Source organism: Pteropus vampyrus, unplaced genomic scaffold (genome assembly GCF_000151845.1).
Source record: "Pteropus vampyrus isolate Shadow unplaced genomic scaffold, Pvam_2.0 Scaffold198, whole genome shotgun sequence".
Classification (NCBI taxonomy): domain Eukaryota; kingdom Metazoa; phylum Chordata; class Mammalia; order Chiroptera; family Pteropodidae; genus Pteropus; species Pteropus vampyrus.
Window position 1 is genome coordinate 1,762,905 of NW_011888979.1, and position 18,060 is coordinate 1,780,964.

Consider the following 18,060-nt stretch of genomic DNA (forward strand, 5'->3'; position numbering starts at 1 on the left):
AGACTACCCTTTGGGTATGCCACTAGGGGGCTAATCAGGTGGTAATTTATTGTTTTTTGAAGTTGACCTCCAGGTGTGTTGGTTCTGGGGCACCTTGGGAGGAGCTCCAGTCCAAACCAAGGTTAGTCACTGCCTGTGACAGTCTCGGGACTATTTGATAGGAGCTACAAAGCTATCTACAGTTAGTTATTGCCTGTGATGGACTTGGAGGAGCATAAGAGAGACTATGCTGTGAACTGAGGTCAGCTGCCATCCATATTGTGCCTGTGGCAGCTATGCAACAGGCCCATGGCACCCCAAGGCCTGAGGCCACCTGCCAGCTGCCAGTAAAGCCCAGCTGCTGAAAATGCCTCCAGTGGTGCGTGAGTTGGATGAAGCAGAGTCTCTGGGACTCACCAGGGTGGAGGTAGCAGTTTACCAGGTCAGTGCAGATTCAGAATTGACTGTGTAGAGGGAGGGCTCCACGGGCAAGATGATACCTGCCTGTAGGCTGCACAGGAGGAGAGATAATGTTTGCCATCCCTCTAGCTCTCCCCCTGAAGTCACACAACTCAGTCTTTTTTTACATGTCTCTGGCACCTCCTGAGCTCCTGTCTCTCTGTTGGAGTGCACGGGTGAGTGCCTGCAAACCAGTGAGTATGTGTGTGGGCCCTTTTAGGGGGCATCTGGGTTTCCAGCAGCCTTCCATGTCACTAGATGGTCAGAATTCCCATTGATTTTCACAGCCAGATTTTGTTGGGACTCCTCAGCACTGGAACCCTGGACTAGGGAGTCTGGTGTGGGGCGGGGACTTTTTGCTCCTCTGTAGGGACCTCTGCAGCCAAGTTATCCCTCCTGATAGTCAGCCACCCCAGCCTGTTTTGCGTCTTTAGTTATAGGAATTCTGTTCAGCTAGTCTTCAAATGATTCTCCAGGTTGATTATTCTGTAATGTAGTAGTAATTTTAAAGTGGTCATGGGAGGAGGCAAGCACAGTCTTCACTTACTCTCTGCCATCTTGACTGGAACTTCCTGGTCTAAAACTTTGTAGTTTTATAACTTTATATATTTTTATTCCTACTCTTGTATATATCAAATCTGACATAGTTTAAAAAAAAAAAAGTCTTTAGCATGCCTCTAGTGATTGTCGAATAAATGAATATATGGATATATACATACTGACAATTTTCTCTGATGTAAAAATCTTAATCTCTAATTTTACTTTAAAATGTGAACCTTTTTTATTTTCAGGGGAAGTATTACAAATGGAAGATGATCTTGTAATCTCATTTCAGTTAATGCTGTGTGTCCTTGACTATTTTATCAAACTTTCACCTCCTGCATTACTCAAAGAACCATATAGTAAGTATTTTAAATATTTTGTACTCCTCCTACTTTATCATTCAGCAGTTGTTTATTGAATGTCTGATGGGTCCAAAAAGTGGTTTAAGAGCCTAGGGCATGATAATAAATAAAGCAAACATGGACTCTGCCCTCAAGTAGTGTACGTTATAGAAGGAGGGATAAGATAAGTAAGCAGGTAATTAGAGTATGTGTTAGGAAGTGGTAGGGGCTAAAAGACAGCAAATGCTATGGAAGTTTAGAAGATGAGAAAGTTTTCCCAACTGGGGAAGAGCAAGGAAGACCATATAAAAGAGGTGGCATTTGAACTGAGTTTTGAAGAGTAGTTATATTTGAGTGTTATGGTAAGTTGATAGGAAAGCATTCCCAGTAAAGAGAAAATCAAGAGGAAAGGCACAGATATGATTGAAACTGCATGGGAAAGAGTGGCCCATTCTACAGGCAGATTAAATTTTTATTGCTATAATGATTATGTGTCTGATTTTTTTTACATGTAAACTGTATTGATATATTTCAGTGGGTGATGAGGTGGGAATCCACGTGTTTAAATAACTATTGTTAAAATAATTAGATAGCATTAAACAAAGATGAGTATATAGCTCTCAGAATGGAATTGCTTCTTCTGGTGGCATCAAGAGTAGTATTTCAAAATCACTTATTATACTACAGAAAAATGTAATCTTAACTAAGACTGAACTGATTTCTTGGCTCCTAAAATGATGAAAGTATTAATAATACTGAAAATAATATAAGATAGACTAAACCATGGTAGTCTCAAAGTGTTATTGAAGTGACTGTAAAGCTGAAGCCTAATTAAACTTTGTGAACAATAACTGCAAGGAAAAATGAAGTCTGGAACAGAATTTTGAACATAATTTGACAGAAAAGGCAAAGTCATTTAGCAGAAACCACATAGAAAGGAGTGGGAGGCAAAAATAGAAAACAATATATGTATTTCAAAATTTTTTGAATCTAAAAAATTTTCTTTGTGCTTTTTTCTCGTTTTTTCAATGTTATAACTTTAGTAAGTCAATGTAGAATGTTACTTTACATCGATAGTCTTTGTTCTTTTGGATAAGTCAAATATACATTTAATTCTCTTAAGTGCTATGTTAAAGAGAAACCAGGATGAGGTGTTGAATTGACTATGAGTCACTTTTAATTAACTTTTTTATTATGGAGACTATCAAATGAATACAAAAGTAGACGGTAGTGTAATAAACCTCTATCTATTTATCACCTACCTTCAACATATAACTTATGGTCAACTTGTAGCCCCATTTACTGTGTCTAGTTCCAACCACTATGTTCTTTTGAAGCACATTTTTGCGTACACTTAAATCCTTATAAATTTCAATATATATCTATAAAAGATAAAGTCTTTTTAAAAAGCATAATGATAGTACCATTATCACACTTAAAAATCAATTAGTAGTGATTCCTTAATACCACCAAATATTTGGTAAGTGTTCATATTTTCAGTTGTCTTATAAATGTAAATTTTTTATAGGTTGACTAAATCAGAATCTAAATAAGATCTATAGTTTGATATTGGTCAGTATGCCTTTAAGACTTTTTTTTTTAAGTTTCTTCTCCACCTATTTTTCTTTTTTTCCCTTGCAATTTACTAAATAATCAAGTGGTTTGTCCTATTGAGTTTCTTATAGTTTAATTATCACTGGTTTTATCCTGCAGTGCAGTTTAACATGTTCCTCTGTCCTCTCAATTTCTTATAAATTGTTGATTGGGCCTAGAGGCAGCTTACTTTTACTACTTAGTCATCTATAATCTCTTTAATAGCTGAATTCACATTTAGTTTGAATTGGAAATACTCAAGATAATCTAGAAGATTTAAAAACTGACAGTTTATTATCTCATTATTATGTTTATATACTTATTTTTGAAAAGCATCATAATTTACTATGGTATTTGCCAAAATTTTAAAATTTATTGATTTTTACACTATATCTAGAAATCGAATCCATAAATACTAGCTTATCATTTTTAAGACACTTTAAGATAGAAAACATTTTTGCCCTTGCTGACCAAGTGGGATACACTTAGAATTACTTTATAAGTTGGCTATTTTTCTTGCCTTCTTCATGTTTGTCTATGGGGCTTTAAGTATTTTACAGTTTATTTTTGGGCTATTTGGGGGCAGAGAGAATAGGGATGGCAAAAACCATCATTAGTATATAACTTAAGATAGATATTCGATAAATAGATGAAATTTAGCCTTTTAATGAAGCCTAATAAATAAAAATAGCACAATGTTACCTAGATTATTTCTGACCTTCCTAATTATTATTAGAATACTTCATTATTTTATATAGTGGAATTTGCAATTGTTCTTATCCAATTTACCATTTTTACAGAAACAGCTGTAATACCTATTAATGGTTCACCTCGAACACCAAGGCGAGGTCAGAACAGGAGTGCACGGATAGCAAAACAACTAGAAAATGATACAAGAATTATTGAAGTTCTCTGTAAAGAACATGAATGTAATATAGATGAGGTAATTTAACTTCATGATCTTTTTAAATAGTTAAAGTAGATTTAGATATAAGTTCTTCCTAACAGTATATACTTCTTTTGTAATGAGCTTGCTTTTTGTAATTAGTGCCAACTCTTTTGCAATAACAAAATGTTTAGAAAAAAATTCATTTTCATTCAGTTACTTTGATTTTCAAGACAGTAGCTCCCTCATTCTGGAATCACTGAAATGTAAATTGTTAAGGCAGTAGTTTTTAAATGAATTTGTTCTTTGATTCCTCTGTGGTTACCAGTACCCCTAATGTTTTTAAATATCCCACTAAGAAAGCCCTAGTGTTTTGGTTTAGTGGTCGGTGATACCAACATTAAATTTTTGTTCAGCCTTTATAATTACTCTTTCTAAATATTACATCAGATGTTAATGGCTGGTAGTAATACACATGAACATCCAGGATTTGCTTATCTCGTTCATAGTATCTGAAATGTTGGAATTGGAAGGAATCTTACAAATAATATACTGTGCCTCCTTTTACTAATGATTAAACAAGCTTCTAGAGACTGATAGCTAATTACTAACAGGGTCTAGACTTTGGGACATTTGCTACCAGTGCTTCTGTCTCTATACTATGATGTTTCTCTTATAGATTATTATTTTGTCCACAATTCACTGCCACTAGATAGCTGTATGAAATATTGCATCTTTGAAATTTTTATGTAAACTCTGGGAAGAAATTGCTGGTATGATCTCAAAATTTAGTTTAAAAAGCATTGGAATGATGTTAAGATATTTTGGTTTTAGCACTGTGGTTTTGTTAATTTCAACAAATATATAAACATATGTCGATGTATCAACTATATATATATATGTGTATACACACACACACACACTTTTTTAGAATCCCAAATTATCTTTGCTAATAAGCTGACAGTTGTACATATATATATATGTACACATATACACACATATGTATATATATAAAATGCATGTTTTTTTTGGTGTTTTTTTTTTTTACTTTAGTCTGTTGTTTAGTTCCTCGAGATAATAGGAATAAGTGCGGTTTCCTAATTCCTGGTTGTTATTATCTGAATTTAAGAACTATTTGTAAAGTTTCATTTTTAAAATCAGGAATAAATCATTTTTTTACTTTTAATTTTTACTCTTTCATATAATTTAGAAGCATTATACTAATGATTTTAAAAGCATAGGTGATTGAAAACTTTAGTGGTAATTGATATCAATTAATTAATACTTAATTATTTACATATAACATTTATGGTTGTATAACTATGGGTTGGTTATTATGGTTAAATACTTATTGGTTAGTCATACTAATGGTTAACTAGAATCACACTCTAATAAGTATTCTAGTCAAGTGGGAATTAATTAAAAAACAAAACTAGTAAGTATAACAGAAGCTTAACAACTTATTTGTGAAGTAGAAGATAGGAACTAATATTAAATTATTTCCACCTTAGTAAATGTAGACTCCAAAGTTGTAAAAAGAAGTTAAATGAAAGTTGCTTAACATTCCGCAACATATTGCAAGTGTAGAATAGCCAGGAATATGACTCCAGGTTTTCTGAGTATAATCTTTCATTCTTTTTGTTAAATGTACATGAAACTGCGTAATTCTACAAAACATTTTCATTTGGTTTCAAATTGAATTATTGGGTTTTGTTTTTGTGTGTCAAATTATTTTGTTATAAATGCAAATTATTTTCCTAAATTTATGCAAAATATTTGCCTTGATATTTCCTAAGCTAGGTATCAGATGATGTATGTGAAGTGGCCTAAATATATTCTTTGGGGAGAAATCCCTCTCCACAGAGGGAGTGTAGAGAAATGAGGAGTCTTGGCTTTGATGATAGGCAGATGAGTTTAAATTCCAGCTCTGCCACTTCTTAGCTGTGTAACTTTAGTTACATTGCTTAATTTTTTTGAGCCTCCCATCTTTTTGCCATTTTTTTAAATGTGGAATAATAAAGTTGGTTTCACTGGGTTTTCTTATAAATTTAATTTCATTAGCAATTCCCCACTCTACCTTTATTTTAGGACCTGAAATCTGCCACACATAAGTTTAAAAGTAAATAATTGAATTAATTATAAATAAATATCACACTAAGTTGAATGTAAGCCATTCATCAAAATGTCAGTTAACACTTTAATGTTAATATTAATAGAGATTAATTTTTAAAATTTTAATGGTCATGTTGTAACTTTATCTTTTTCAGGTGAAAAACGTTTATTTCAAAAATTTTATACCTTTTATGAATTCTCTTGGAATTGTAGCTTCTAATGGACTTCCAGAGGTAATCTGAAGGAAAATTTAATAAAATGTTAATGTGTTTTGGGACTTTTGGGAGAGAGGAATAGTTGTCTAAATTTCTTAAGATCACTTTAGTGTATATTAAATACTTTTTGCTCAAGGAAAGGAATTTAAGTAGAATTGTGGTAGCCAGCTTTACATAATAAGAAAAATAACCTTTTGAATATATACTCAAATGTATAAATAGGTGGCATTTCATAATTTGCACTAGAAATTAAATTGTACTGAAATTTTTTGAAAATCCAATTGTAGGCTTTTGAATTTCTAAATTCCATTAAATAAATATAACTAAATATGCACGATCAAGCTGGACTCTAATTTGCTTTGCTATGCATCCTTATGCATAGGATCCATGATAAATGCCATCAACATTATCGGCATTACTAAATCACAGAGCATCTCTTTTGAGTATTTTTTAGATCTACTTAAATGAAAATAAATTCGGTTGAAATGACTATGATTATATTGCAGAAATGTGTTTGTCTTAGTGGTGTGCCATCTATCCATATGTCTTTTTTTTCACATTTTGCCTCAAATGTCTTGCTCCTCAATGAGAACAGAACAACTGAGAACTTATGTGGTAAGGTAAAACATATGAAGAAAAGGATGCTTGAGATAAATAATGAAAAACAAGTACTCAGTGATAAAACAATGTTTTAAAAGCACCTAGTACTCATCACTAAAATCAAAAGATAGGAAATCAGATAGCTAAACTGCTGATTCTGTGACCTGAATTGGTAGCTATTCCTTGAATTAATTAACTTATTCAACAACGTTTATTAAATGCTTAATTTGTGCCAGGCATTTTGCTAGATATCATTGATACAGAGATTGAACTCACAATTGCTATCTTTAAGGTGCTAGTAGGAGAGACAGATGATGAACATTACAGGAATCTGCAAGAGTCTGATAGGAGTATACACAGGATATTATATCTTGGAAGAGGGCAACCTAATCTAAAGGAGGGCAGATAGGTTTTGTGGAAAATTGGAGATGATGTCATTTCTGACCTGAATAAGCTTACGAAAAACGGCATTTCCTGGGATTGGAAATTATAGATTCAAAGGCACAGTGATATGTGATAGTATTGTCTGTTCAGTGAACTCCAACTAGTTTAAAATTGGGATACAGGGCAGAAGAATGGTAAGATATGGTACTAGAGAGAAAAGAAAGGGCCAACTATTGTATTACTGAGTCTTGTTACCAAATTATGTACCAAAAAATATGTTGTTCACAACTCTAAAGAATATTGGATACTCGTAGTAATTTTTCTTCCCCTAGAATGGATTAGAGCTTTAATAGAAATCTTAAGATAAACTTAACATTTTCCCTAGTATTTTGCATATAGTGCTAATAGCTGTCAATCAATAAATGATTGATCATTAATGACTCACTAATCTCCAGCAGTTATTATACTTAAACATGAATGACTAATATGCCTAAAATATTTATGCAGACAAACAAAAAATTTACACTCAACTGGCTTTGTTCTCCCACCCATTTTGGAAGCAATTTTAGTTCTCTCAGGTTGGAGATGCTTTCACTTTAAAAGTCACAGCAGTAGGCATGCCAAGTTGTTGTCTCTTGGGCATTGATTCTTAAATTCCGACTTGAAATTATGAAGCAGAACTGATAAAAGAATTGCATATTCCAGCAATTGAAAAAAAAATGTGTATGATTGGGAATAAATTGTGCAAATTGTTAATTGGGCAAATTAATTTAGCTAATGCTCTTGCCTAAGACACTTAACTGAAGGGAGTTGGAGTAAACCAAAGGGTTTAGAAATGATGGCAGAATATATAATTAAGAGGGTTTATTACAATGTTTGAAAAATGCTTTATTTTATATTAATCAGTGTAGTAGAAGATTAAAAGTAAGAAATGTATAGAATGTCTGGAGGATCTTGGCAATTAGGTGGCTATAATAATACCTATTTTTAGCTTATAGTTCCATCTCAGTTCTGTTTTGTGGCACTAGTGATTCTTATCTACATAAAATTCTAATGACTAGGGTGCATGCATAAAATAGGTTTAAAATTAGAGTTGAAAAATGACAATTTTCTTCACTTGCACATGCACCTTATTTATATTGCATGTGAACTCAGCGTGTTGTAAAATTAAATGCATATAGTACAAAAATAATATTTCTGTGTACTGAGAGATGTAATGACATGAAAGGATAATCATCAGTATTTTTTATTTTGAGGTGGAAAATCTCTCTAAACAATATGAAGAAATTTATTTTAAAAATAAAGATCTAGATGCAAGATTATTTCTGGATCATGATAAAACTCTTCAGGCTGATCCTACAGACAGGTATTGTACATAGTATATTTTTATTTTTTGATACGCTTTTGCTATAGGTCAATTTTGATATAGATAAGTTAAATAGGTTCTTATTTAACAGTGACCTTTAAATATCGTTTATGACAAACTACTTCAAATGCCTTCAAAAGCTAATAATAAGGTAAACAATAATCTAAGTGTATAATTTCTTAAGAAATAGGTTTTTTTTATGATACCATACCTTTACATAGATTGTAAATTTATTCTACTTTTTATTAAAACAAGTGAAACATTCTTTGTATCATCTATGTGAACGTTTGGCTCCTAGTATGCACAGGCTTGTGTCGATTTTTAATATCTTTATTAAAGTAATTTCTCTCCAACCAAGTGAAGGTAGAGAATAAATCTTTTATTTTCTTCATGCTCTTTTGAATATAGTCGAGTTTTTACTTTATCTCACTTAGTTTCCTCATCTGTAAAATACACAAGCATTTGCTATGAGTCACATGTATACTTTGTATACTTTATACTATATACACATGTATTTTGATGAAAGTACTTTGTAAATAATAAAGTGATAGGAAAATGCTAGCTACTTAGTTCCCAATTCAGCTTATGGGGTTGAGTAATTTTTCATAGAACTAAAATAGAGTAAGTTTATATGTGTAAGAAAGCAATCAAAGCTAAGTTAGAAAAGTAGAACGTGAAGATGTTGAACAGACAATTGATTATATGGTTCTTTTTATTTGTTTTTTAACCACAAAAATATTGTTCACTCATTGCGCCGCCCACCCCCCCCCACCCCCATTTCTCTTGTGACTAACAGTTCGTTCTCTGCATCTAAGAGTTTGGATTTTTTTTTTTTTAGATACCACGTAAAAGAGAGATCATAGGGTGTTTGCCTTTCTCTTTCTGACTTACTTCATTTAGCATAATGTCTTTGAGGTCGCAATGGCAAGATTTCATTCTTTTATTGCTGAATAATATTTCATTATGTATATATAATATATAAGAAAATTTCTTTATCCATTCATCTATCGGTAGACACTTATGTTTCCATATTTTAGCTGTTGAAGATAATGCTGCAGTGAACATGGGGGTACTGATATCTTTTTGAGTTAATGTTTTGTTTTGTTCTGTTTTGTTTTGTTTTTGATAAATATCCAGCAGTAGAATTACTGGATCATATGATAGCTCTAGTTTTAATTTTTTGAGGAACTTCCATACTGTTTTCCATAGTGGATGCACCATATCAACACTTGTTATTTCTTGTCTTCTTAATAGCCATTCTAATAGGTGTGGGGCAATACCACACTGTGGTTCTGATTTGCATTTCCCTGATGATTAGTGTTGAACATCATTTTCTGTACCTGTTGGCCTTCCGTATGTCTCTTTGGAAAAATGTCTTGTTCAGACCTTGTGCTCATTTTTAAACTTGATTTTTTTTTTGCAGTTGACTCGTAAGAGTTCTTTATGTATTTTAGATATTAAGCCTTTATGAGATACATGATTTGCAAATATTTCTCCCATTGAGTGGATTGCCTTTTCATTTTGTTGATGGTTTCCTTTGCTGTACAGAAACTTTTTAGTTTGACTTGGTCTCAACTTGTTCATTTTTGCTTTTGTTGCCTTGGCTTTTGGTGTCAGATTCAAAATATCATCTCCAAGACCAATGTCAGAGAGGTTACCACCTATGTTTTCTTCTAGGAGTTTTATGATATCAAGTCTTACTTTTAAGTCTTTAATCCATTTTGAGTTATTTTTTGTATGTGGTGTAAGATAGTGGTCAGGTTTCATACTTTTGTATGTGACTGTCTAGTTTTCTCAGTACCTTCCATTGAAAAGACTGTCCTTTACCCATTCTAATTCTTGCCTTCTTATCATAAGTCAGTTGATGATACATGTGTGGGTTTATTTCAGGGGTCTCTGTTCTGTTCCATTGATGTGTCTGTTTTTAATGGCAATCCTATGCTGTTTAGATTCTTATAGCTTTGTAATATAGTTTGAGATCAAAAGAGTGCATTGCCTCTAGCTTTGTTCTTCTTATTCAAGATTGCTTTGGTTCTTTGGCCTCTTTTGTGGTCCAATACAAATTTTAAGATTGTTCTATTTTTATGAGAAATGCCATTGGAATTTTTATGGGGATTGCATTGAATCTATAGATTGATTTGGATATCATGGACATTTTATTAATATTAATTCTTTCAATCCATGAGCATCAAATATCTTTCCCTTTATTTGTGTCTTCCTCAATTTTTTTCATTAGTGTCTTCAAGTTTTCAGTATACAGGACTTTTACCCCCTTGGTTAAATTTATTCCCAGGTATTTTATTCTTTTTGATGTAATTGTAAATGCGATCATTTTCTTAATTTCTCTTTCTCATAGTTTGTTATTAGTGCGTAGAAACACAATTGACTTTTGTATATTGATTTTGTATTCTGCAACTTTACTGAATTTGTTAGTTTTAACGTTTTTTTGATAGAATCTTTAGGATTTTCTATGTATAAAATCATTTCATCTGCAAATAATGACGATTTTTCTTTTTCTTCTCCAATTTGTATGCCTTTTACTTCTTTTTATTGCCTAATTGCTCTGGCTAAGATTTTCAATCCTTGTTTTGTTTCTGATCTTGGATGAAAAGCTTTCAGCTTTTCAGCATTGAGTGTGATGTTGGCTGTGGTCGTGTCATGTATGACCTTTATTACGTTAAGGTACATTCCCTCTATACCTGCTCTGTTGAGAGTTATTATCCTAAATGGATGTTGAATTTTGTCAAATGCTTTTTTTTGCATCTGTTGAGATGATCATATTATTTTTATCCTTCATTTTGTTAATGTGGTATATTACATTGACTGATTTGTGGTTGTTGAATCATCCTTGCATCCCTGGAATAAATGCCACTTGATCATGATGTATCATTCTTTTAATGTATTGTTAAATGTGGTTTGTTTGCTAATATGTTGTTGATGATATTCGGAGCTACATTCATCAGGGGTATCGGCCTGTCATGTCCTTTTCTTGTGGCATCCTAGTTTAGCTTTGATAACAGGGTAATGCTGGCCTCACTAAATGGGTTTTGGAAGAGTTCACTTCTCTCCTGTTTTTCAGAAGAGTTTGAAAAGGATTGGCTCTCTCTTTTGAATGTTTGGTAGAATGCACCAGTGAAGTCATCTGGTCCTGGACTTTTGTTTTTTGGGAGGATGTTTTTGATTACTGATTTAATTTTCTTACTAGTGATGGATCTGTTCAGATTTTCTATTTCTTCATGGTTCAGTCTTGGAAGGTTGTATGTTTCTAGGAATTTATCCTTTTCTTCTAGGTCATCCAGTTTGTTGGCATAGTAGTAGTCTCTTATGACCCTTTGTCTTTCTGTCCTATTAGTTAGTTATAACATCTTTTATATCTGATTTTACTTATTTGAGTGGTCTTACATTTTTCTTGTTAAGTCTAGCTAAAAGTTTGTTAATTTTGTTTATCTTTTTAAAGAACCAACTCTTAATTTTATCGATCTTTCCTATTGTCCTTTTAGTTTCTATTTTATTTATTTCTACTCTGATCTGTGTTATTTCCTTTTAAAAAAACAAAACAAAACAAAACTATGGGCTTTGTTTGTTCTTTGTTTCTAGTTTCTTGAGGTATGAAGTTTGGTTGTTTATTTGAGACTTTTCTTTTTGCTTGGATTAGGCATTTATTGCTATGAACTTTCATCTTAGAACTCCATAATCTTTGGTATGTTGCATTTCCATTTTTGTTTTTCTCAGGGTATTTTTATCTTTCTCTATTGATTTTTTTTGACCCATTGGTTGTCAGTAACATGTTGTTTAATCTCCACATATTTGTGAATTTTCTAGCTTTCTTCATGTAATTAATTTTTTTAGTATTATACTATTGTGGTTGGAAAAGATGCTTGATATAATTCTAATCTCTTAAATTTATTAAGACTTGTTTCGTGGTCTGACATGTGATCTTCTTGTAAAATGTTCAGTATGCACTTGAGAAGAAAGTGTATGATGTTGTTTTGGATATAATGTTTAAATATCCATTAAGTCAATCTGGTTGAATGTGTCAATTAAGGCCAATGTTTCCTTATTAAGTTTCTGTCTGGATGACCTACTGATGTAAATGAGGGTAAAATGGGATGATAGTAGGGGATTTTTCTGCTGTTATTGTATTGCTATCCATTTCTCCTTTCAGATCTGTTAATATTTGCTTTATATACTTAGGTGTTCCTATGTTGACTGCGTAAATACTTACAAATATTACAAACGTTATGTCCTCCTTTTGGATTGACCCCTTTATCATTTTATAACATCCTTTTTGTCTCTCAGAGATTTATTGTGAATTGTTCTCTATATCAACTGTTTTTTCTCAGTTATATAAATATAATTTTTAAAATAAACACCAAAAGAAAATTATTGAAGTACAATTGACCCTTGAACAATGCAGGAGTTAGGTGTGCAGTTGAAATTTGTATATAACTTAAGTCGACCCTCTATATATACAGATTCCCAACTGTGGCTTGAAAATAGCAGTCGATGCATGCACAACACAGGTTTGAACTGCACGGGCCCACAGTACAAGTGAACAACCCATGTTGTTCAAGGATCAACTGAAAATCATTTACACAAGTAGTGGTCTATGTCTTTTCTCAGCCTTTCACTTTCTATTACTTGCCTGGTATATATTTTTTTTAAAGTTAATACAAAAGTATATTCTCTTGAAATGTCATATAGAATCCTAAAGAATGGTTAAGAGTAATTATAAAAATTTTTCAATGATCATAAGTATTCTACTTTAGCAGAAATATTTTAATATGTAACTGAAAAAATGTATAATTCGAAAGTTAAACACAAGTAAAATATTTCTCATTTTAAGTCAAAATTAAGTTTTTAGAACACATAATGATTGAAAAATTTGAAATTTGTTATTTTTTGATACTCAACAACTTGATTAGTAATACATTGAACATTTTGTAGAAAAAACATCTAACTGTCAAAGAATTCTTAAGGATTTGTGTACCTGTTTGTCATGGTAGAAAGAAACTTAAAAACAATGTTGAAAAAACGTAATTTTATTTATTTAAGCAGCTTTCGGATCATTTATTTCTTATCACTTCTATTATTGACTTACCATTTTGTATGATGTTATGAGGCAACAGAAGGTATTATACTACTTTTTTGATTCATAAAGTGTGACTTTTCAGTCCAAATGACTTTGCTTATCATTTAGTTTTGAAATGCAGAGAACACCACAGAAAAGTAACCCTGATGAAGAGTTGAGTGTGATTCTTCAACAGACTCCTGTTAGGTATGAGTTTTCTTACTTTGGGGTTTTAAAAAATTTGTTTTATTATATATTTGTATATATATGCCACAAATATATATTGAATGCTGTTTGCATTTCAAGTAGTTTGCTAGTTGCTAAGAATATGATTATTAGACCTAGTTTTGTCTTTCGTTAAAGAATATAACTTAAAATGGGAATGTGTTCCATCTCAATACATAAAAAAAGAAAAAAAATCGCCATTTGGTCTGCATACAACCTAAAAGGATTAGAAGTATTTTGATGTCCTTTTCCTCACTTACTTTCCACAGCTAGATACTAGATTATGAAGGGCTTTATATGTCATATTCACAAGTTTTGACTTTATCTTATGCACAGTATATATAGCCTGTTGACATGAATGAGTGTTAAGCAGGGGTAAGGAAGATAAGACTTGATTTTTGAAAGTATACATGTGAGAGGACGGAGGAGAACATGGTGGAAAATAGAGACCTATCAATCTGTCACAATGGTTCTTAACCAGGGGTACAAATTAGAGTAACCTGAGGAGTTTTTCAAAAACTGCTAGACCATACTACCTTCGACATAATGAGTGAAAAACCTCTGGACTGCTATATTATAGCAATTCAGTTATTTGAGAGTTGCTGAAGACTTGAACCAAGAGGTAGACAGTGGGAATGAAAGCACAAGAACAGATTCAGTAAATATTTGATGAATTCATATTTGGAATATTCTTGGGGCATTTATAGGATAGGAAGAAGATGTGTAGTAAGTAGTAGCTTATAGATTTGGGAATAATCAGGGAGAGTTAAAATCAGAAAAATAGACAAGGTTGCCTGTAGTGACAGTGAATAATGGCAAGAATAGATGGGTAAGGGCTGAACCCTAAAGAATGCTGGCATTTAAGGATTAGATAGAAATTAGAATAAAGATAATTAGAAGTGTGATTGCGAGTTCGGAAAGTGAAGGCAAAAAAGCCAAGGGAGGAGATGGAGTTTTAGCAAAGAGAAAGTGTTTAAGAGTATCAAATGCTTCAAAGAATTCAAGTAGAAGAACAAATGAGAAAGATCTTTGGTTTAGCAATTGGTCATTTGTGGCTTCAGTCATTGTGATTTAAGTGGATTAATGGACGTACAAGTTATAGAAGCAATATATTTGAAAAGTGAGGAAGTGTAGATACCAGTTTAGAGAGGTTTGAGAACACTGAACACGTTTTACTAAATAATATTTTAAAGACCCTATCAGTCATAAATATTCTACAGTTCTTTGCATCATTAACTAGTGCCACAGTAGCAATATACTGCTACTCCAAAATTGGAACATTAATATTTAGTATACCCCCGCATACATAAAATTATAGAATTAAAGAGATCCTAAGAGATTGACTTATTCTAATGATGGTGACTTCTAAAATTATGTATGCTTTCTTCTTGAAGATCTCTGTGGTCACTTCGTCTTTTACTTGAGCTACTAAATAACTTACTGTCTTTATTCTAAAAATATTAGTATTTAATTATAGTAATGTTTTTTTAAAAGATTACTCTTTTGATGCTAGTTTATATTTTCTCATTAAAATGTCATTAGTTTGACCAATTAATGTTTTATTGATATATAGTTATATTAGTAAATAAGCATATCAGTTCTTTAATTATAAACTCACTGATTATGAATACATCCTTTCTTAAATATTTAAGTAAAATTTAATCCTATATAAACAATAATATACCAAGGGTTTTATAAGTTTTATTTCAGAGAACTTCTTAAAGATAAATGATAAAGAGTGAGTTGAAGATATGTTTAACTTGTGTGATAGATACATTTCATTTTTTCTTTATTTCCTTCATTGCTTAACACTCCTTCCTATTTTTTTCTCTAGGACTGTTATGAATACTATCCAGCAATTAATGATGATCCTAAATTCAGCAAGTGATCAACCATCAGATAATCTGATTTCCTATTTTAATGTAAGCCATATGTGACACATTATTTATTGTGATATCTTGGCAAATAATTTTGAAATTAGAAGTTAAAATACTGAGTATTTCTTAAAATAGACATCTCTCAACCAACATATTTAAAACCCTCCAAATTAGATATATTAGTAGTATTGTTCTTTTTAGACAGCGTTACTTTTAGATTTCCTCTTGTTTACTATTTACTTTGTTCAGCATTCTTTCTTACAATTTAGACCTCACTTCTGAAGTCATTTTCTTTTTTCTTGAAACACATCTTTTATTTAGTACCTTTGTGAGAGTTATTTTAGGATGAACTTACAAGTTTTTTTTAGAGTTTTATGTAGATGGCAAATTGCCTATCTCAGAGTGGACATATTCAGAAGATTAGTAAATTTTTCTTTGATTTTCCTTCATATGAAATCAGAGTTCGTCATTTTTAACATTAATGCCATCTTTCCTTCTGTGTGTAAGTAAAATCTCTGAAGCTTATAGACATTTTAATGAATGTTTTGGCAACAATAATTTTACTACAGGAAATGTAGTAAAATTATTATTTCATTATCATGTTTCTAAGATTTGTGTGCTTTTATTTAAGGAAGATTTTATACAATGTGAAATTTTTAAATGACATTTCATATTTCAAAGAAAATTATAGTTAATTTTCAAAATTATTTTCTAATGTATAATATTTTGAATGTATTTTATAAAGTTTATAAAATAGTCTAGTTATAGCTGAAGAGAATCAGGTTTGTGATATATTTTAATAATTACAATTTGAATTACATAGTTTTTAATACATAATATGCATTTTAATAATCATCTTGTGATATATTTTAATTATTAAAGTTGATATAGCTCACCTTATATATTACATGTATTAAATTTTTTTGGTAACCATGTCTATCTTATGTTTCTGAAAACATATCTTAATTATTTAGCTAATTCATAACTCTTTGAAAACACAGTTTTTAATTAGGAAATGATACCAAGCTCAAATCTTAGTTTTACTTTTATCGTTCGCTTCTTTGGGGATAACATACATTCCAGTATAACTCTTAATTGAAGATAATTTCTGAGAATATATGAGGTTCTTTTATGGGGGTAATTGTTTCATTTTTTTAATTAAGGTATACTTGACATGTAACATTATGTTTTAAAAATTCAGTATAATGATTTGATATTTGTATGTATTGCAAAATGATTACCACAATTAGTCTAGTTAACATCTGTTACCATACTTAGATACAATTTTTTTCTCAAGATAGGAACTTTTAGGATCTACACTCTTAGCAACTTTCAAATACACAGCGCAGTATTATTAACTGTAGTTACCATGCTGTATATTATATAGCTCCATGATTTATTAATTTTATAAATGGAAGGTTGTACCTTTGGCTTCCTTCGCCCATTTGCTCACTCCCTGCCTCTGGCAGCCAATTTATTCTCTGTATCTATGAGCTTATTTTTTAGTTTGTTTTTTTTGTTGTTTTTTTTTTTTTTTTTAGATTCCGCATATAAGTGAGATTATATGGTGTTTGTCTTTCTCTATTTGACTTATTTCACTTAGCATAATCCTCTTAAGGTCCACTCATGTTGTTGCAAAGAGAAAATTTCCTTATTTTTTTATGGCTGAATAATCCATTGTGTATGTTTTTTGATTTATTTATTTACCATTGATGGACATTTAGGTTTTTCCATATGTGGCTACTGTAAATAATGCTGTAATAAACATGGCAGTTGCAGCTATCTTTTTGAGTTAGTGTTTTTGCTTTTTTTAGATAAATACCTGGAAGTAGAATTGCTGGATCATATGGTAGCTCTATTTTTAATTTTTTGAAAAACTTCCATACTGTTTTCCATAGCAGTGCACCAGTTTACATTCCCACCAGCAGTACATAGGATTCCCTTTCCTCCACATCCTCATCAACACTTGTTATTTTTTATCTTCTTGATACTAGCCATTCTAATGGGTGTGAGGCGATACCTTACCATGCTTCTGATTTCATTTCCCTGATGATTAGTGATATTGAACATCATTTCATGTAAATGTTGGCCATCTGTATGTCCTCTTTGGAAAAATGTCTTGTCAGACCTTGTGCTCATTTTTAAACTTGATTTTTTTTTTTTTTTTTGAGTTGAGTTGTATGAGTTCTTTATATAGTTGAGATATTAACCCCTTACGAGTATATGATCTACAGATATTTTCTCCCATTGAGTAGGTTGCCTTTTCATTTTATATCCTGCAACTTTACTGAATTTGTTAGTTATAACAGTTTTTTGATAGAATCTTTAGGATTTTCTATGTATAAAATCATTTCATCTGCAAATAATGGCAGTTTTTCTTTTCCCTTTCCAATTTGTATGCCTTTTATT

The 18,060-nt window shown here is 31.4% G+C and overlaps 1 protein-coding gene across 1 annotated transcript in view; it reads left to right on the top strand.

The window, feature by feature from the left end:
• The window catches only part of RB1 (RB transcriptional corepressor 1), a 127,359-nt gene that overhangs the window by 37,912 nt on the left and 71,387 nt on the right, over positions 1-18,060 (top strand). The window contains exons 7-12 of the mRNA XM_011372034.2: positions 1,230-1,340; positions 3,716-3,858; positions 6,069-6,146; positions 8,369-8,478; positions 13,679-13,756; positions 15,609-15,696. Coding sequence (XP_011370336.1) covers positions 1,230-1,340; positions 3,716-3,858; positions 6,069-6,146; positions 8,369-8,478; positions 13,679-13,756; positions 15,609-15,696 — 608 coding nt within the window. The remainder of the gene's footprint in view (positions 1-1,229; positions 1,341-3,715; positions 3,859-6,068; positions 6,147-8,368; positions 8,479-13,678; positions 13,757-15,608; positions 15,697-18,060) is intronic.